The sequence below is a fragment of the Electrophorus electricus genome, chromosome 6, assembly GCF_041902795.1.
Source record: "Electrophorus electricus isolate QZ-2024a chromosome 6, ASM4190279v1, whole genome shotgun sequence".
Lineage (NCBI taxonomy): Eukaryota > Metazoa > Chordata > Actinopteri > Gymnotiformes > Gymnotidae > Electrophorus > Electrophorus electricus.
This window is the reverse complement of record NC_137502.1, coordinates 26,000,510-26,021,063: the sequence shown is the minus strand read 5'-3', so window position 1 is coordinate 26,021,063 and position 20,554 is coordinate 26,000,510. Positions and strand designations below refer to the sequence as shown.

The 20,554-nt window shown below is 37.7% G+C and overlaps 2 protein-coding genes across 2 annotated transcripts; both read left to right on the top strand.

The window, feature by feature from the left end:
* Positions 1 to 760: 760 nt before the first annotated feature.
* Positions 761 to 4,496, top strand: LOC113567575 (extracellular calcium-sensing receptor-like). The gene is made up of 6 exons (XM_026995631.3): positions 761 to 1,014; positions 1,167 to 1,458; positions 1,645 to 2,436; positions 2,619 to 2,843; positions 2,946 to 3,069; positions 3,320 to 4,496. The coding sequence occupies exons 1-6, from the start codon at positions 800 to 802 to the stop codon at positions 4,225 to 4,227; spliced, it is 2,556 nt and encodes an 851-aa protein (XP_026851432.3). The 5' UTR covers positions 761 to 799; the 3' UTR covers positions 4,228 to 4,496.
* Positions 4,497 to 7,754: 3,258 nt separating this feature from the next.
* LOC118241232 (extracellular calcium-sensing receptor-like) lies at positions 7,755 to 12,117 on the top strand. The gene is made up of 7 exons (XM_035525493.2): positions 7,755 to 7,845; positions 8,312 to 8,538; positions 8,678 to 8,969; positions 9,246 to 10,037; positions 10,220 to 10,444; positions 10,547 to 10,670; positions 10,917 to 12,117. Exons 2-7 carry the CDS (start codon positions 8,324 to 8,326, stop codon positions 11,813 to 11,815), a joined length of 2,547 nt encoding a protein of 848 aa, XP_035381386.2. The 5' UTR covers positions 7,755 to 7,845; positions 8,312 to 8,323; the 3' UTR covers positions 11,816 to 12,117.
* The last annotated feature ends 8,437 nt before the right edge of the window (positions 12,118 to 20,554 follow it).

The following is a 20,554-nucleotide window of genomic DNA, read 5'->3' as shown; positions in this document are numbered from 1 at the left end:
TGCTTCCCCGTTTGCCTTTGTGTGCTTTTGTTTCTTTGTTATGTATTTTCTATGTTGGCTCTATGACCCTGGACTACACTAACAACTCTGAATCTGGATTGACCCTAAATCTTGCTCTTCTGTGCACATGCACCTCCTTACCGCTCCTTACTCATCCACCTCCTTACTGCTCACCATTACAATAAGTAAGAACCTTTTAAAGTGAATTTAAGAAAATATGCAAAAACAGAGAACATGCCCTTAGATTATTCATGATACTGACCACAGAAACATTGCTTTCGAAGTTCTTTCCATAGATATCTGAATTTGAAAGGTCTTAAATGCAAATCCAACATTATACTTATAAGGATTTCATTAATTAGATAATTCACTTATGTCCTCAGAAGACATTTCCATCAGAGTTCTTATCAGGGTTTCTTTGAATACTCTTTCAAATTGAATGCAATTATCATTTTGTGCAATTACATATTTTTTAGAAAATAAACAGATTAACTCTTGTGTTTTTGTAATTTAGTTAAAATTTTAAAAAAGTATAAAGGACCATAAATTGTATATTTTTGTTTAAACAAACAATTCAAACATGAAACAAAAATAGTGAGTTATCTAAACTCCCAAAAGGCATTTTTGCATTTAAAAGTCTACCCTTCTCTGACTGCAGGGCACCAGTAACAGTTTACCATGGAGAATATGTCCTTTCAGCTGTATAAATAGCACATATCCTTCCTGTTCATCCAGCTGAAACAACAGACCTGCCAAACACCCTTAACCCATTGTTTCTACTCTGTAGATATATAGGTAGATGGAGCTTATTGTTGCTCTCTTGCATGTGGTAATGGCTATCATCAAATTTTCCAAGACCAATGGGACTGCTTGTGCCTTGCGAGGAGAATCTTCATACCCACAACTATCAAAGGATGGGAATATCATAGTCGGAGGGATTTTCCCCTTTCATAGCAAATGGGAGATCACAAACTTGTCCTATTCGATCACACCATCTCCAATAAGATGCATGAGGTAAGCAAAAAGAAAAATAATTATTTCAGACATTATTTTGTTATAAAATACTGTTATGAGCCACACATACTCAGAAGAGATTAATTTTAATTTTATTTTTTTTTAATTCTAAAATTATATCTTCTTATTTCTGTTTAATGTTTTCTAACAAGTCTTAATTTCAGAGCATTCCAGTATTCACAGTCCTTGATCTTTGCAATAGAGGAGATCAACAACAGTTCCTCTTTACTGCCTGGTGTCTCATTGGGCTACAAAATCTACGACACCTGTGGTTCTACAGCAGTGGGGGTCAGAATGGCCATGACACTTATGAATGGAAATGAAAACACAGTCTTGGATGAGCCCTGCACAAAGCCTGCACAAGTACAAGCCATAATAGGAGAGTCGTACTCATCAGTGTCCATGGCCGTTACGAAGACTATTGGACCTTTCAGCATTCCAATAGTAAGAACTCAAGCAATGTTATATTAATCAACATTATGACTATAAGCACTGCATTTCAAGCATAGATGCACCTGAAAAAGGCAGCTGCAAGGTCATTTAATAAGTGACTTATAATTGAATGTTTTGATAATACCACTAGTACACAAAGAATTATTACTGAAGATAACTGTGTGAATCTGAATTTAGATCAGCCACTATGCCACCTGTGAGTGTCTCAGTGACAAACGGAAATATCCCTCATTTCTACGCACTATTCCCAGTGATTACTACCAGAGCAGAGCACTGGCAGAAATGGTCAGGCACTTTGGCTGGACCTGGGTGGGAGCAATAAGAAGTGATGATGACTATGGCAATAATGGGATGGCTGCATTCACTACAGTTGCAGAGCAGTTGGGCATATGCTTAGAATATTCCCTTCCATTTTTTAAAACATACTCTAGGGAAAAAGTTCTGAGAATTATTGAGCAGATCCAAAGCTCCACTTCTCAAGTGATACTGGGATTTCTTGACAACTTTGACTTACAGATTTTGATAAGTGTATTTCTTGAGCACAATATCACTGGATACCAGTGGGTGGGAACTGAGGCCTGGATATCTGATACACAACTGGCTACAATGGACAAGCACAAAATATTGCAAGGAGCCATAGGGCTGGCTATCCCCAAAACTGAGGTGACAGGTCTGAAAGAGTTCATTTTGGATATAAACCCACTGAAATCTGCAGGCAAGGCCATTTTTATAAAATTCTGGGAAGCTTTGTTTAATTGTAGATACATAAAACAGAATGAAACCAATGATTTGCCAGTGTGCACAGGTGAAGAGAAACTTTCAGAGATTGAAAACACCTTCACTGACATGAACCTGATGCCAATTTTCAATAATGTGTATAAAGGGGTTTATGCTATTGGCCATGCTCTACATGACCTTCTGGGCTGTAAAGAAACATGTCCAACAAACAAGCAGCCTGATCCTGTTACAGTGAGTTAAAAGCCTCTTAAAGCACAAACGTAACACTTAAGCTTTGGCACTTCTTAGGCGGTAACACTATTTCAAGTACTAACTTAAGTAACAAGCCAAACATATGTATTTAACTTTAATGCAAAATTACTTTTTAAATAATAATACTTTTAATAACCTATAATGTTTACATATGTTGTTAGTTTCTAGAACACCTCAAAACAGTGCATTTCAAAACCAAAATGGGTGAAGAAGTTTATTTTGATGAAAATGGTGACCCTGCTGCAAGATATGAGATAATAAATTGGCAAACAAGTAAAGATGAGCTTGTATTTGTCACTGTTGGACTTTATGATTCCACTTTCTCTGCTCACAATCGATTAGCAGTAAATGTGGCCTCTGTTCTATGGGCACAAAATACCAATCAGGTGATTCCTCATTAAGTGTCAGTTTTTACAGCTGTGCATTTATTACTAGCAAATCATGCATTATATAATATTTAGGCACTTAAATATTTTCCTTGATTATAGGTCCCCATATCTGTGTGTAGTGAAAACTGCCCTCCAGGCACCAGGAAGGCTGTGCAGAAAGGAAAGCCTGTGTGCTGCTTTGACTGTATTCCATGTGCAGAAGGAGAGATCAGTAATATAACAGGTAAATAATTGCTGCGAAAAAGGTAACTAAACATAAAATATTTTCAGTACTGTTAAAATAAATTTTCTTGTGATAATTAAGTATCAACTTCTCAAAGGTCAAACATTTTTCTGTTTGTTTTAAGGAATATATGGAGGTAGATTCTTGTAACAACAACAAAGTACCATAAATCATCTTATACTTCTGAAAACTTTCTCAGTGTATCTGATTTCTCTCTTTTTTGCTGTATTCTTCTCTTCCTTCATCACAGATTCTATAAAATGTGAACAATGCTATCAAGACTACTGGTCAAATACACAGAGGGATGAATGCATAAAAAAAGAAACTGAATACCTGTCCTATGAGGAAACAATGGGATCTTTGCTAACAGTTTTATCTATTATGGGTGCATTTATGACAATTGTAATAGGAGTCATATTCTTTAGATATAAAAATACTCCAATAGTCAAAGCCAACAACTCAGAGCTCAGCTTCCTGTTGCTCTTCTCTCTGACTCTTTGTTTCCTCTGTTCACTTACTTTCATTGGTCGACCATCTGAGTGGTCCTGTATGCTGCGTCACACAGCATTTGGGATCACCTTCGTCCTCTGTATCTCCTGTGTTCTGGGGAAAACATTAGTGGTGTTAATGGCCTTCAGGGCTACACTTCCAGGCAGTAATGTCATGAAATGGTTTGGGCTTCCACAGCAGAGGCTCAGTGTTCTTGCATTCACTTTCATACAAGTCCTTATTTGTGTGCTTTGGCTAACAATTTCACCTCCTTTTCCCTTCAAAAATCTGAAGCTCTACAAAGAAAAGGTTATTTTAGAATGTAATGTGGGTTCAATCATAAGTTTCTGGGCTGTACTGGGTTACATAGGATTCCTGGCTCTCTTGTGTTTTGTTTTGGCTTTTCTAGCACGGAAGTTGCCTGATAACTTTAATGAAGCCAAATTCATCACATTCAGCATGCTCATATTCTGTGCAGTTTGGATCACCTTTATTCCAGCTTACGTCAGCTCTCCTGGAAAATTCACTGTAGCTGTGGAGATATTTGCTATTCTTGCCTCAAGTTTTGGTTTGTTATTCTGTATATTTCTTCCAAAGTGTTACATAATCATACTGAAACCAGAGAAGAACAATAAAAAGCAACTAATGGGTAAAGTACCGATTAAGTGAGGTAATAGTTTATGTTCTAGCTAATTATTAATTGGACATTTTATAAAGCATATCCAGCACGACTTTAATCTTTACTGTTCAATAATTTAGAGTAATTTTACATTTTAAAATGGTAATCTATGTTTTTAACTTCTAAAAAAATCAACAAATGCAGGCCATTTAGGCCTTAAGTTTTGGTTCTCTATTATACAGATGATGGACAGGATATTTTCAAAAACTTTTTGTCAAGTTCTGTATTTCTGTGTTCTAAAATCTATTCAAATAAAATGTTTTGCAATGTAAATGGACTGTCAAAATTGATTAACTAGTCCTTTTCCCCTATATTCATTACATGTCATGGTGTTGTCCCCCTACCAACAATTACTGGCATTCAGCGGTGGTGAACACATGGACTTTGTTTATGTTTCTCTTGTGTTTACACATGTCAATGCTCCGTTTGTCCACACCTCCCTCAGTGGTGTGTTGTCTATCAGGAACAACACCAGCTGAGAGATATTATGTCATTATATTGTATTTTATTTAAGACTGTTTAGGTCATATGAGCATTTGTCGATCATTAACGTTATACTGGCTTCTTTTGTTGTAGGTAGCACACTATGTTAATTTTCATTATTTTCATTAATTGTTTCAGTTGTTCTCTTTCTTTTTGTCTGCTTGTTCTTTGTCCATGACACATTTAATAATAGAAGAGTCACATAGCTTGTAACAAAACAATGTATAGTTTCTCATTTAAAACTAATATATAGCATCAGTTTAAAGCAGGACAAAAGTATGACCTGTTCCAGTCAAGAGGAAAAAAATATCTGCTAAAATATAGTGTCCTTCTGCTGTAGTAAATCACTGTGTAAAGCTTGGAATATTCATTCAAAAGTTGGGTCGGATTTGATGGAAATTTTTCTGAACATGTCAGATGTCTTATAATTATGAGATGTTGTTTCTGGTATGAAGTGAGTTGGCTGAGCCCTATGTGAAGCTCTAATGGTTTAGCACATTTACACTTATGGTAATTAGCAGATGCTCTTATCCAGAGTGAATTACAAAAGTTCTTTGTCATTTACTCATAGAATACTTCCTAGCCAGTACAGTAGGTTAGAATCCAATATACCAAAGATCTAGAATACTGTAGAAATACAAAGATCAATGTTGATATCTCGAAGTACAAAATACATAAGCTCTATCTTAGACATTGATAAGTGCAATAAACAATAAGTACAATAATTTGTTAGTCAACATCCGTGTAATAAACAATACCCGACAACAAGTAATAGTTTCAGTTAGTCAACATAGAAGAAGGGTCAGTATAAATCTCTCTCACACACACACACACACACACACACACACACACACACACACACACACACACACACACACACACACACACACACACACAATGGATAAATCAATGCATAATACAGGTTAAGTAGTACAGATTTTGGCAGAAGAAATTTAACTCTTCTAATAACACCAATATTTTTGCTTTTTTGTTGGAAATTAATGTGCTCTTTCCAGCAGAGTTTATCATCTATGAGCATGCCAAAAAAATTGGTACATTAGACATACATTATTGTATGACAGGATATACAGACTGGTGGAGGTATATAATTGCCTTTTTAGAATTTTGGGATTGAACATCATGTGTGTACCTTTTAATAATGAAGGACAGTTTGTTTGTTTTGAACCTTAGATCAGTGTTGGATAATTCAGTAAAGATGTAATTGATTTATGGTGGTCTTTATCAGATAAAAATATTGTTGTCATCAGTAAACAAGATAACCATTCTTTGCTGCCAAATAAAGACAATTAACGTATATTAAAAACAATATTGGTCCCTGTATTGATCCCACATTTTATGATGGAATACCACATTTTATGATAATGAAGCTAGATCAAGAGTTTTGCATTGACACACAATATTTTCTATATGATAAATACATTTGGAACCATTCTAGATCCACGTCTTTAATGCCATAATACTGTAGCATCTGTCCAAGAACACTGTTGTTAACTGTATCAAATACTTTACCTAGGTCAATAAAGAGTCTATATTCTAATAGTTATTTCATTATTACCAAGCACACAGAAAATCTTCTGAGTTAACTGGACCAAAACCTTGGAGGTAGAATGATTTTCCCAGAAAGCATATCACGCACAGATAGCAAATTGAATGTATTAACATGGTTGGTGAGCTCATTGTACGCATCTCTTTAGAAAGTCTGTGGAAATACAAAGAAAAAAATATAGGTCTGTAAATTAGAAAATACTGTGAGGTCATCAATTTTATATAATGGGATAACTGTTGCCCATTTCAGTTAATCAGATAATACATCAGAGAGTAATGACTGGTTAATGAAGTGTTCTGATATTGATGTGAGACATTTGTAATACCACTGTGTGGAAATCATCCACACCAGCAAAACTGTCCTGACCTTGATTACAAAATCATTCAGTTCCATTCAAATTTGAAGTCATGAAATGAGACAATCAGAAGGGTCCCAGCAATAAAGTCACCACCAGGTATGTTGAACCCTATACCATTAAAGAAAGAATAAATTAAGTCACCTAACAGGTCAACCTACCTGTGGGTAGCCAGGTGTCTTCCATCTTTTATGTGTCACTCCTTAAGCCTGTCATTGCATGTCCACTGAACAAAGCCAGCTTGCCTTTCAGTGCTCTGCTTCCATGGGATATCAAGGGGCTGCCAGCCTACATGAGATACATGCTGTTGGATTTTGCTGTTGAGGTTTGTAAAATCTGGTGAACTGGAAGCGGTACAGGCCCACGGAGAAAAGTTGGGTGCCAGCCAGTTGGATCTTAGACCCTGAGTTTATATTGTCACTGTCAGATTGATCAATCACTCTTATAGCTAAAGTTTAACATAGTACTTGGTAAATACATGTTTTATTTTCAAACATATATGCATTTGAAAGGTCTCAAATGCAAATCCAAATTTATACTGAGAAGGATATGATTAACAATTCCCTAAACCTATGATGGTGCAGCTTTAATTCAAAGTGTAATGTTGTATGTACAACTCATTAGAGTAGCATAGCTTGAAAAAAAATAACTCAGGCTTTCATACTTGAACAGTGTTGGATACGTGAAATGTTAATTGGGTAATTAAGTGATTTGTTTTTATCCTCTCTCCAGTTAATTTATGGATTTAAAACAACACTGACATAGTATTTATTCAGATATAAGCATTTACTTGTTGTCTGTGTAATGTTAAGAACCCCAAGAACAACCATCATGGCACAGCCATGCCCACTCGCACACCCCCCCAATCTGACTCACCAGAATTCTAGTGCACACCTGATTACTATTCCCCTCATTACCTACCCCTTTATAAGCTTCTCCTCCTCGCATACTAGTCGCAAAGTATTGCTCCTATGTGGCGTACCGAGCATTTCCTCATCCTGTGTGCTTTCCCGGTTATTGACTCCTGCTTGCTTATTAGACCTCGTCTCCTGCCTGACCCTCGGACACCTCCTGAACGGTACCTGTGCATCGACCTCGGACCGACCTGACCACGCTTACCTGTCTTACTGCACGTAATAATTTGGTTGCTAAAATAAAACCTCTGCAACTGGATGTTCTTCTACGTGTGTGCATTCATTACAGGTACATAGATTATCCATAACTACACACAACAAACTATGTTGTCAATATAAAAAATTGTAACCATTGATAATGTAAATCCAACATGAACTGATAAGGATATGATGAACAGTAGATAATTTACTTATGTCCTCAGAAGACTTTCCATCACAGAGTTCTTACCAAGTTTTTTCAATTTAAATGTAATTATCATTTTATGCAATTACATATTTTCACCAGAATGGTCACCAACTCCATAAAACTATCATCTTGCAGCTTTAATTCAAAGTGTAACATTTTAGGTACAATTAATTGCAGCAGCATTACTTGCATTTAAACGTCTACCCTCCTCTGATGGCAGGGCACCAGTAACAGTTTACCATAGAGAATATGCCCTTCTACCCATATAAATAGCACAAATCCTTCCTGTTCAACCAACTGAAACAACACACCTGCCAAACGCTCTTAACCCATTATTTCTATTCTTCAGCTATATAGGTGGATGGAGCCTGTTTTTGCCTTTGTACATGTGGTAATGGCTATAATCAAATTTTCCAAAGCTAATGAGACTGCTTGTGCCTTGCGAGGAGAGTCTGTATACCCACAACTATCAAAGGATGGCCATATCATAGTTGCAGGGATTTTCCCCTTTCATAGCAAATGGGAGAACACAAACTTGTCGTATTCAGTCACACCATCTCCATTAAAGTGCATGAGGTAAGCAAAATGAGAAAATAATTATTTCAGACTTTATTTTTATTAAATACTGTCATGAACCATGCATAATTGCAGAGATTTAATTTTAAGATTTCATCCTAAAATGATATCTTATTTCTCTTTAATGTTTTCTAACAAGTCTTAATTTCAGAGCCTTCCAGTATTCACAGTCCTTGATCTTTGCAGTAGAGGAGATCAACAACAGTTCCTCTTTACTGCCTGGTGTCTCATTGGGCTACAAAATCTACGACACCTGTGGTTCTACAGCAATGGGGGTCAGAATGGCCATGGCACTTATGAATGGAAATGAAAACTCAGTCTTGGGTGAGCCCTGCACAAAGCCTGCACAAGTACAAGCCATAATAGGGGAGTCGTACTCATCAGTGTCCATGGCCGTTACGAAGACTATTGGACCTTTCAGCATTCCATTAGTAAGAACTATTATTATTAGTAAGAACTATTATAAATCAGCATGAATGCAGCTATTTAAAAGGTTATGAGAACAAAAGATAAGAAATAACTGATTTACATGTATATATGCTGTTAAGGCAGTTGACATTTTGTGCACATGTTCATGACTGAACATATTTTATATGCATTTTGATAGAAATGTTATGTGATGTTATAAAAGTTGATAGATAGTAAACAAAAAGTCATCATTAATCATAATGCCTGAGATACCACAGTGAATGTGTTTTTTTTTAAAGATCAGTCACTATTCCACATGTGAATGTCTCAGTGACAAAAGGAAATATCCCTCATTTCTGCGCACTATTCCCAGTGATTACCACCAGAGCAGAGCACTGGCAGAAATGGTCAGGCACTTTGGCTGGACCTGGGTGGGAGCAATAAGAAGTGATGATGACTATGGCAATAATGGGATGGCTGCATTCACTACAGTTGCAGAGCAGTTGGGCATATGCTTAGAATATTCCCTTCCATTTTTTAGGACATATTCTCATGGGAAAGTTTTGAGAATCATTGAACAGATCAAAATCTCCACTTCTCGTGTGATAGTGGGGTTTCTGGACACCTGGGACTTAGCGGTTTTGTTGGATTTATTTTTGGAACACAATATAACTGGATACCAGTGGGTGGGAACAGAGGCCTGGATCTTTGACCCAGAATTGGCATCAATAGATAAGCACAAGATGTTGCAAGGAGCCATAGGGCTGTCTATCGTCAAATCTGAGGTGACAGGTTTGAAGGAGTTTATTCTGAATATAAATCCACTGAAAACAGCAGGAAGTGCCATTTTTACAAAATTCTGGGAAGCTTTGTTTAATTGTAGATATACAAAGCAGAATGATGCCAATGATTTGCCAGTGTGCACAGGTGAAGAGAAACTTTCAGAGACTGAAAACCCCTTCACTGACATGAACCTGATGCCAATTTTCAATAATGTGTATAAAGGGGTTTATGCTATTGCCCATGCCCTACATGACCTTCTGGGCTGTAAAGAAACATGTCCAACAAACAAGCAGCCTGATCCTGTTACAGTGAGTTAAAAGCCTCTTAAAGCACAAACGTAACACTTAAGCTTTGGCACTTCTTAGGCGGTAACACTATTTCAAGTACTAACTTAAGTAACAAGCCAAACATATGTATTTAACTTTAATGCAAAATGACTTTTTAAATAATAATACTTTTAATAACCTATAACGTTTACATATGTTGTTAGTTTCTAGAACACCTCAAAACAGTACATTTCAAAACCAAAATAGGTGAAGAAGTTTATTTTGATGAAAATGGTGACCCTGCTGCAAGATATGAGATAATAAATTGGCAAACAAGTAAAGATGAGTTTGTATTTGTCACTGTTGGACTTTATGATTCCACTTTCTCTGCTCACAATCGATTAGCAGTAAATATGGCCTCTGTTCTATGGGCACAAAATACCAATCAGGTGATTCCTCATTAAGTGTCAGTTTTTACAGCTGTGCATTTATTACTAGCAAATAATGCATTGTATAATATTTAGGCACTTAAATATTTTCCTTGATTATAGGTCCCCATATCTGTGTGCAGTGAAAACTGCCCTCCAGGCACCAGGAAGGCTGTGCAGAAAGGAAAGCCTGTGTGCTGCTTTGACTGTGTTCCATGTGCAGAAGGAGAGATCAGTAATATAACAGGTAAATAATTGCTGCAAAAAAGGTAACTAAACATAAAATATTTTCAGTATTGTTAAAATAAATTTTCTTGTGATAATTAAGTATCAACTTCTCAAAGGTCATTTTCCTGTTTGTTTTAAGGAATATATGGAGGTAGATTCTTGTAACAACAACAAAGTACCATAAATCATCTTATACTTCTGAAAACTTTCTCAATGTATCTGAATTCTCTCTTTTTTGCTGTATTCTTCTCTTCCTTCATCACAGATTCTATAAAATGTGAACAATGCTATCAAGACTACTGGTCAAATACACAGAGGGATGAATGCATAAAAAAAGAAACTGAATACCTGTCCTATGAGGAAACAATGGGATCTTTGCTAACAGTTTTATCTATTATGGGTGCATTTATGACAATTGTAATAGGAGTCATATTCTTTAGATATAAAAATACTCCAATAGTCAAAGCCAACAACTCAGAGCTCAGCTTCCTGCTGCTCTTCTCTCTGACTCTTTGTTTCCTCTGTTCACTTACTTTCATTGGTCAGCCCTCTGAGTGGTCCTGTATGCTGCGTCACACAGCGTTTGGTATCACCTTCGTCCTCTGCATCTCCTGTGTTCTGGGGAAAACATTAGTGGTGTTAATGGCCTTCAGGGCTACACTTCCAGGCAGTAATGTCATGAAATGGTTTGGGCTTCCACAGCAGAGGCTCAGTGTTCTTGCATTCACTTTCATACAAGTCCTTATTTGTGTGCTTTGGCTAACAATTTCACCTCCTTTTCCCTTCAAAAATCTGAAGCTCTACAAAGAAAAGGTTATTTTAGAATGTAATGTGGGTTCAATCATAAGTTTCTGGGCTGTACTGGGTTACATAGGATTCCTGGCTCTCTTGTGTTTTGTTTTGGCTTTTCTAGCACGGAAGTTGCCTGATAACTTTAATGAAGCCAAATTCATCACATTCAGCATGCTCATATTCTGTGCAGTTTGGATCACCTTTATTCCAGCTTACATCAGCTCTCCTGGAAAATTCACTGTAGCTGTGGAGATATTTGCTATTCTTGCCTCAAGTTTTGGTTTGTTATTCTGTATATTTCTTCCAAAGTGTTACATAATCGTACTGAAACCAGAAAAGAACACAAAAAAACAACTTATGGGTAAAATATAGACCAAGTAAGATAATCATTTACATATAATTAATTTGGCACCACATAAAAATCTTTATAACATCTTAAGAATTAGTGTTTAATATTTAATAAACTAAATTAAATCCTAAAAGTTTAATCTATGTTTTAAACTCATTCAAAATATTCTAGTGCTACTGCCTATTTAGGCCTTAATTGTACATTTTCTGTTCTGTTCTCCAGTCCAAAGGCAGGGTATTTATAAACTTTGTAAAATTATTGATTATTGACCTACTCTTTGTTTCACTGTTTCAAAGGTCCTTTAATTAAAATGTTTTGCAGTGTAAAGTGACTTTACAATATTTGGTCATTGTCTTTTTTTTCACCACATTCCTCCCATTTAACAATCTTAGAGCCACTTAGCAAGCAACAATGTAATATCTCTTTATTCATGTAAACACAATATATAGTATAGCATCTGAGAAATTTCTGCTTGAAGAAGAGATTTTTTATTTAACAGTGTACTTTTCAAATTACTTGCATACAGAACAAGCAGAAAAGAAAACTTTTAGTACCATACAATAGAAAACAATGTATGAATGTGATTATCATTATTTTGTCATAAAGTGTAGTTCACATGAGATGAAGAATAAAATTGCCATGAATTTATACTACATACAGTTGGCCCCCACATGATGACAAAGGTTAAATTTTTATAGAATCTCTCATACATCCAGGCCACTGGGTGTCAGTATAATGGATATTTCATAAAGTTAAAAAGAAGCAAAGATATTTTTTCTCCTTTAACTTATAGAGAAAATGGAGAGGAAGATAAGTGAAAATGAAGCGTAGCATGAAAATGGTAAATGCTACTAACAGAGTAAAACTAAAAGAGAGCACAATCAAAATACACACACACTAGGTATGGATGATAATGTAAATTTATATAAACGATTATCTCAATAAACAATATTATTGTGTTAAAAATTCATTTACTAAGTAATTCTTATTGCTCCCACCCAGGTCTATGTGAGCGTTACAGGGCCTTTCACCTGTTTCAGTGTTCATTACCTATGTAATTAATCTGCTGCATCAGAGGTAAAGGAGAATGATAACAGTGAATCTCAATTCTGGAAAAAAACAAAATTAGGAAGAAATAATAATAATAAAATCTGTTTCTGATGCATGTATATTACCTTAGTAGCTATAATTAGTCTATAAAAAAGTCTTTAACAATCCAGAATGGTTTACTTGTACATCATCCTTAACAAATTAAGGCTAATGTTAGATTTTAACCCTCCGAAGTCTAATGACATTTTCTCTGTTTGTACATATTTTATTAAATTCACTTTAAAGGTTATTATTTATAGCATGATACCCATATGTTTCATATCAAAATGTTCAGACCAATCTCAGCTCTCTTCCTAATGAGGTACTATTTGACCTAGAGAACTGCATAAAGAAATATGGCCATAAAGCAGAAATGTGAGGTCCAACTTTAGAAATATATCATATTTCATATGTATCATATTTAATATTTAATACAAATCATATTTCATATTTTATACTAGCTTACTTTCACACACACACACTTTACTATTGGATGGACAATTTTGACAAACAAAAGTCATGACAAGTGTATTAGAAATAAATTTCATGATTTTTGGACAGTAGCAGCATTTAGCTTGCTAGATAGCTTGCTAGCTATCTAAATCTACTATTGTAGCAATATTGTAAAATAATAGTCATTTACCCATCGATCTCTTTTATTTTTGTATTCTTCATCAAAGGTTACCTCTATTACCTTCATCACTACTCTCAAAAGTTGCTGGAACTTTAGCAGCTGTATACATGTTTCACAAAATGTCCACTGAACTTGGAAGGAACACACGAATCAGACGGTGAGAAGAAGTGTATTTAACCTTTATATCTAAACTCTTGTAGCCTCTTATTCTTACTATCTAAACATTTTTTAAAGGGCAAGTTGCACAGATTCAGGAAATGTTTGAAAAATATTTCTATGCTATCTTATTGCAAATATATTAATAAAAACTGTGAAACATCGATTTAAAAAAAGTGCCGGTGCATGTATCAACCACCAAGGGTTAAACAGTAAGCAATAAATAACAAACTATTAACAAAAACATTCTGTTGGCTCGCTAAAATATGCTAAAAATGAACAAATACAAATACAAATAGTATTCGCAAAAATTCGCAATTTTTGCACATTTGGTAGCAAAATTACGTTTTTTTCACTACCATGTGCCAGCACACTTAGGCATTCTTTGCAAGGAAAGACAAGCATGTTAACCTTGTCAGGTTTAACATGAGAGTGTGAAGAGGTAACAACATTTCCAACTGTGCTAAAAACATGCTTGAATGGTGTACTTGTTGCTAATCCTCTTCTTGTCTAATGGACACACTGGACCTGTTCAAGCTCCATTGTGACAATTTCAGTATGTATTTCAGCTTTTTCCTGCTGCAATTAATCTTCAATTGAGAGTTCACCATGAATCAGGGGTCCAAGAAATGTTGTAATGCACATCAATCTTTTGGTTGACTCACAGTCGTATTTGGACTTCAGTTCCTGTTCCTGTCCTTCATTAGTGGTACATCTGTTTCCAGTACACTTAATATTTTGCTTATCAGAAGCTGAAGCGTTAGAAAAAGTGATGATACAGTGACATAATCCTTTCCTGACAAAATATCATTGAATAATGAAAATATCATTGCAACTGGCTTAAGAGCCTTCTTCATTGCTTCCAGGATATCAAGGTCCTGCCAGGTCACTGGTTGTGCACATCACTCAACAGCTAGAATGCATTCAATTGCTTGAGCCTGCTCAATTATTCTCTCAATCTTTTTTTTTGTTTAGAGCCCCAGCACATTCCACAATCCTGTTTTACTACAAAAAAATGGTGAAAACACATATTAATTATTTATTAAATAAATAAGCAAATAATTGTTTTATATAAGAACACTTGATCTCGTTGAAGGTAACCTTTAGGAAGAAACAAGGTAACATTTATTAAGAAAAATGAGGCCTATGGCACTCCATCTTCCTGATGTTGATCATATCTACAGTACAAACAATTGCTTTGGCATGTGGATACCACCTTACACGTAATACTATCACCTGAGAGGAACAATATTCCTGAATTATTCCACAAGAGGGTGGATGCTGGATTACTGTTGAGCATGTGCTGGATGTCATGCTCAAAGCCAGTTTCCAATTTTGTTGCCCCGATCATCCTGCTCTGGCCTATTTGATTGCCCACTTGCTACCTGCTGTGGTAAAGCTTCTAACACAGTTCCAGACTCAACCATGTTCAACCTCACCTTGAATTAAAATCTCCAGCAGCTTAGTTCACCTTTAACCTACACAGTTACTTGAACCTCTCTGCCCATAATTGTTGCATATTTTCAACTGCATTTCTCTAGTTGACTCTTAAACTCTTCATTGATTTTTATTATTGTTATTGTTCTCATTTTGTTTACTCCTTTGATTCTTGTTAAACAAATTCAGGTTGCACTAGCTTTTTTGTCCATTTAGATTCCTGAAAGAAGTGGGGAAATAGTTTAATCCTTATTCCTTCAATTACACATTATTTTTCTTAAAAAAAAAGAACCTCCAGCTTTAACCTACTGCACCTGTGCCCTCTGGCTCCCCTTCCCCCCTAACACCTTGGTACTTCGTAGGTGTGAACAATGATTACTCCAGGAAAATAGCTCTTTATGGCCCAACAGCACAGACCAGATGTAGCTCTGATTTAACACGAGTAACACGCATTTTGGGGTAACAAACGGCTTGTGTATTTTGTGTTAGCTTACAAAGGAAAGGAACACAACTGTACAAAGATGTGAGCAAGCAAATAAAGAAATTTAGTAGCATTCTATATACCTTTTAAACATGTCAATTGCTTTGATGGTAATTGAATTTTCTATGACAAAATCTGAATCTTATACCAGAAGCATGTTTTAAAAGGCCATTTAAAAGGACAGGCATGACTGTTGTGGAAATACACCAAATAAACAGTATATTCAGCATGGGATTAATTGCACATAGCAAATAATTGCACATAGATGGCTCAAAATCAGTAATCAGGTACATATATTAGTCCTAAGAAATTTTATGTTGATAGATGTACTATATTTTAAGAATATTCAATGCTATCAAGTGATTTATTTGAGTATGCCAGATGCTAGATGGCGAAGGTGCAGTAACCAGTTATTTCAGTCTCATTTCTAAATTAGTTCATACTTTGTGCAGTGTCCAAAGAGCATTGTTTCAAATATATTTGCCACGATGACCAATTTGGTGAATAAATGTGTGTGATGGGCCAGGATTCAGTACATCACAGCGAGGGACCCAGCTTTGTTTCTCAGGCCCGAATCCCTCCCAGTCCATCAAGTACTGCACAAAACCTTCCCTTCTCCTGGGGTCCAGAATGTGGCGCACTGTGTATACCAGGGTGCCGTCATAATCAATTGGCTCCAGCGGGGTATCATCTGAAGAAACTTCATCCAGCGGACCTGAAATAACAGGCTTAAAAAGAGACACAGGAAACAACCTCGAGATGCAGAAGTGTGAAGGCAGGTTGAGTTGACGTGTTACCTCGTTGATGTGCTTGGATACTTCATAAGGGCTGATATACTTGGTACCTAATGTGCGGCAGGACCCTGGTTTATAGAAGTTCCTTGTGGAAAGCCACACACGGTGACCCAGTTGGTAGGTCGGGGTGTCCCCTCTGTGTCTATCTGCCATTTCTTTGTATCTTTTTAGGGTGTGTTCAATATATTGGTGTGTCTCCTCCCTCACCTTCTCACTACATTGCATCTAATCGTCAACTGCCGGGATATCAGCTGTGTTAGAAGTCCACGGAGTCATGGGTGGAGTCATAACATGCAAATGGTGTTATGCCGGTGTAAGAACTAATGAGTAAATTCTATGCCATTTCTGCCCAAAGTAGGAATTTGGGCCAGTCTGATGGATTATTCATGCAAAAGTATCGTAGGAATCTGTTCAGTTCTTGGTTCGTTCTTTCACATCGTCCATTAGACTGTGGGTGATAACAAGACATGAGACTAATAGCTCACATCTGGTGTTCAAAAAGGAAGACCAAATGCGGGATGTGAATTGAGGTCCCCATCAGATAATCTGTCCTCTGGGATGCCAAATACATGGAACACTTAGGTGAATAGAGTTTCAGCAGTTTGGAAGGCTGTGGGTAGGCTAGGGAATGCAACGACTCTCACCCCTCTAGAAAACCTATCCACTACGGTGAGAATAGTGGTGTTACCTTCGGAACAGGGGAGCTCAGTGATGAAATCCAAGGCAATGTGAGACCAGGGTCTTTCAGGTACAGGAAGTGGCATGAGTTTTCTTGCAGGAAGAGTCTTAGGAGTCTTACTCTGGCTACAGATAGAGCATAATGAAACATACTGATGAATGTCGCTGGTCATACTCTCCCACCAGTACCGGTTAGCCATGAGCTGATGAGTACAGGTCTCCCCCGGATGTCCCGAAGTGAGGGAGGAATGAGCCCAGGTTATAAGACGGTCCCGGCAAGAGGTAGGCATATAACAGTTTCCCGCTGAACATTCTGGTGGGGTGACAATGCCTTGGGTGGCTTGATCAATTTCTTCATCTATAGTCCAACATATGGACGCCAGGTGCACTCAGGTAGGTAAGATGGTTTCTTTATTGCCTGATTTCTCTTCATTCTCCCCTAGATGAATAGAGCATCATCTTTAGTATTGCGAGTTCCTGGATGATACATAATCTTAAAGTTAAATCTTGAAAAGAATATTGACCAACGAGCTTGTCGGGGATTCAATTGTTTGACCACACACATGTACTCCAAGTTCCAATGGTCAGTTATCACTAAAAAAGGATGATTAGCCTCCTCTAGCCTCGAATCCTCCAAAGCTGGCTTAATGGCCAATAATTCGCGTTCTCCTATACCATAGAGCTATTCCACTGGGGATAATTTTCAGGAGAAATAGGCCACTGGATGTAGTTGTTTCTTTATGTCTTTCAGAGAGTACAGCTCCTACACTGATACTTGAAGTGTCAGCCTCTACTACAAATGGGACTGTAGGATCAGGATGTTTAAGTATGGGAGCAGTGGTGAAAGCCTCCTTTAATCAGATGAATGGTTGTTCAGACTCTTTATTCCAGCCAATGGCCCTTTTAGGAGGGCTGTGAGGTGGGCTGCTATAATGGTGAAGTTTCTGATGAAACGTCTATAAAAGTTCACAAAACCTAAGAAATTCTGGAGCCTCTTGGTAGTAGGAACTGGCCAATGGAGGATGGCTTCTATCTTTTTATCATCCATTGTAATTCCCCTATGGCTAACTACATATCCCAGGAAAGTAGTGGTAGTAGTATGGAACTCGCATTTCTCCCCCTTCACATAAAGTCCATTCTCAAGGAGAATCTTCAACACAGATTACACATGTCATACCTGTGTCTGAAGATCAGGTGAGTAGATGAGGATGTCATCAATATATGCAATAACAAATTTCCCTATTACTCCTCGAAAGACATCATTTATAAAGGCCTGAAACACAGATGGAGCTACACTGAGGCCACATGCGACCCCTAGTGGTAATGAAGGCAGTCTTCCACTCATCTCCTTTCTTTATTTGTATAAGATTGTAAGCACTACAAAGGTCTAATTTGGTGAAGTATTTAGCCTCTCATAATTGTTCTAGGGCCATGGGGATCAGTGGTGATGGGTATGCATATTTCTTGGAAATCTGATTGAGATTTCGATAATCGATGCAGGGGTGAAGACCACCGTCCCTCTTCTTTACAAAGAAGAAGCCCGATGCTAGGGGGGAAGTGGAAGACCTAATGAAGCCTTGCCTTAGTGCCTTGTCTATATATTGTTCCATGGCTCTCTCCTCCTCTTGGGAGAGAGCATATATGTGAGCCTTGGATAATGCAGCTCCCTCCAAGAGTTCAACTGAACAATCATAGGCATGGTTAGGGGGTAGCAAGGCAGCTTTCTTTTTATGAAATACACTATTTTGAAATCCTGATATTCCTGCAGATGGGAAAAGGCTTGTTCATCAGCAGGACTCCTGATTGTTGTGGAACATATTTTCATTGTGGGTAGTGTCAAACAGTCCTTACGACATTGAGCTGACCACTGAGTTATCACCTTTTGGGGCCATGATATGCTTGGGTTATGTTTTTCAAACCAAGGGAGTCCCAGAATAACGGGAAAGGATGAGGAATTCATGACTAGAAAAGAGGTGAGTTCGGAGTGTAGTGCGCTGGTGGAGAGTTTTACGGGTGCTGTGCAGAGTGATATTGAACTATCCCCATCTAGTGACCCATCCAGAGGGGCCAGGCGAAGGGTCTTGGGTAAAGGATCTACAGGGATATCCAATTCTTGAACCAGACAGGCATGTGTGAAGTTGCCCTCTGCTCCGCAGTCAACTAGGGCTGTGAAAATAGAGGATGGCGTGTGAGATCCAACATAGACAGGCAAAGTGAATGACTTAACTACCATCCTTTGCTCAGGCAAGATTAATACCTGGGTTTGAGGTGTGGAAGTTAAATTTCCTCTAGATCTATTGGGTCTAAGATGACACTCCTGGATAAGATGACCAGATGAGCCATAGTAGAGACACAGGATCTCTTGGAACCGGCACTGCCGCTTTTTTTCGGTTAAGCGAGAGGAATCACATTGCATTGGCTCTTCCAATTGTTCTTGTCTAGGCTCGCTTCTCTTACTGGGATGGGGGTAGGTCAATCGAGTACTACTGGTTCTCCGCGGTCTTCATTTCTGAAGAAAATGATCCAGGTGGACGGCAAGTGCAATATGTTAATCCAAATCAAGCTTACCATCCCAACAAGCTAGTTCATGCAGCACCTCCAAATTAAGGCTATTTTGGACAGCGACAATTAAAGCCACATCATTCCACCTGCTACCAGCAGCCACAGTGCGTAACTCGTGTGCATAATCAGCTATCGAACAGTTGCCCTGGTGGAGTTTAGTGAGCAATTCAGCGCAGGCTCTTCCTTCATGCAGGTGGTCAAAAACTGCCTTGAATCGAATGATAAACTCCTCATATGATGATGATTACATACTATCCCAAATGGCAATGGCCCAATCCATCGCCTTGTCTGATAGACGAGAGGTAAGGAAGGAAATCTTTTCTTGGCTAGAGCAGGGTGGAATACTATTGAAGTATATAGGGCATTATAGCAGGAAACCCTGACACCTATCACGGGAAGCATCGTATTTCTCTGGTTTACTTATGGGGAAGGTCGGTTGAGTACTGATGGGAGCGGCAGTGGATACCAGCATTGGAGTGAGCTGGGTCGAGGTAGTCAACATGTGCAGCCTGGAGGTTAGTTCTCTGAGGCACCACCCGAGTTCAGACATTTGTGTCAGTTGATCCGCCTGTTTTTTGGCGATCGTGTCCATTGACTGCGTGAGGCCCTCAAGCACCTGCTGGTGTTGGTTGAGTAGCTGACTCTGGTTGGTTAGAGCCTACCTCAAGGCCTCCGAATCCGCCGTCTGCTTGAAGTCGAAGTATTCTGTGATGGGCCAGGCAGAATCAGATGCTCATGGATTAAGAATAGGAAATTTATTAATGTTCCAATTGGTGGTAGCAGACTAACTCAGGGTCAAAATAAAAAGAGCAACATAAAGGGAAATCCAAATCATAAAGAGGTCAAAGTCCATGTCCAAAGCCAGAAGAGGAAGACAAAAACCAGGTACTAAATCCAAAAGGGGGTCAGGCAAAATTGTCATTGAGAAAGA

Excerpts from the sequence above, each read along its gene's own strand:
- LOC113567575 (XM_026995631.3), top strand. The coding sequence starts at position 800 with ATGGAGCTTATTGTTGCTCTCTTGCATGTGGTAATGGCTATCATCAAA. Across the intron at positions 1,459-1,644 it reads GACCTTTCAGCATTCCAATA|ATCAGCCACTATGCCACCTG; the intron begins GTAAGAACTCAA and ends ATCTGAATTTAG. Across the intron at positions 3,070-3,319 it reads AGAGATCAGTAATATAACAG|ATTCTATAAAATGTGAACAA; the intron begins GTAAATAATTGC and ends CCTTCATCACAG.
- LOC118241232 (XM_035525493.2), top strand. The coding sequence starts at position 8,324 with ATGGAGCCTGTTTTTGCCTTTGTACATGTGGTAATGGCTATAATCAAA. Across the intron at positions 8,970-9,245 it reads GACCTTTCAGCATTCCATTA|ATCAGTCACTATTCCACATG; the intron begins GTAAGAACTATT and ends TTTTTTTTAAAG. Across the intron at positions 10,445-10,546 it reads GGGCACAAAATACCAATCAG|GTCCCCATATCTGTGTGCAG; the intron begins GTGATTCCTCAT and ends CCTTGATTATAG.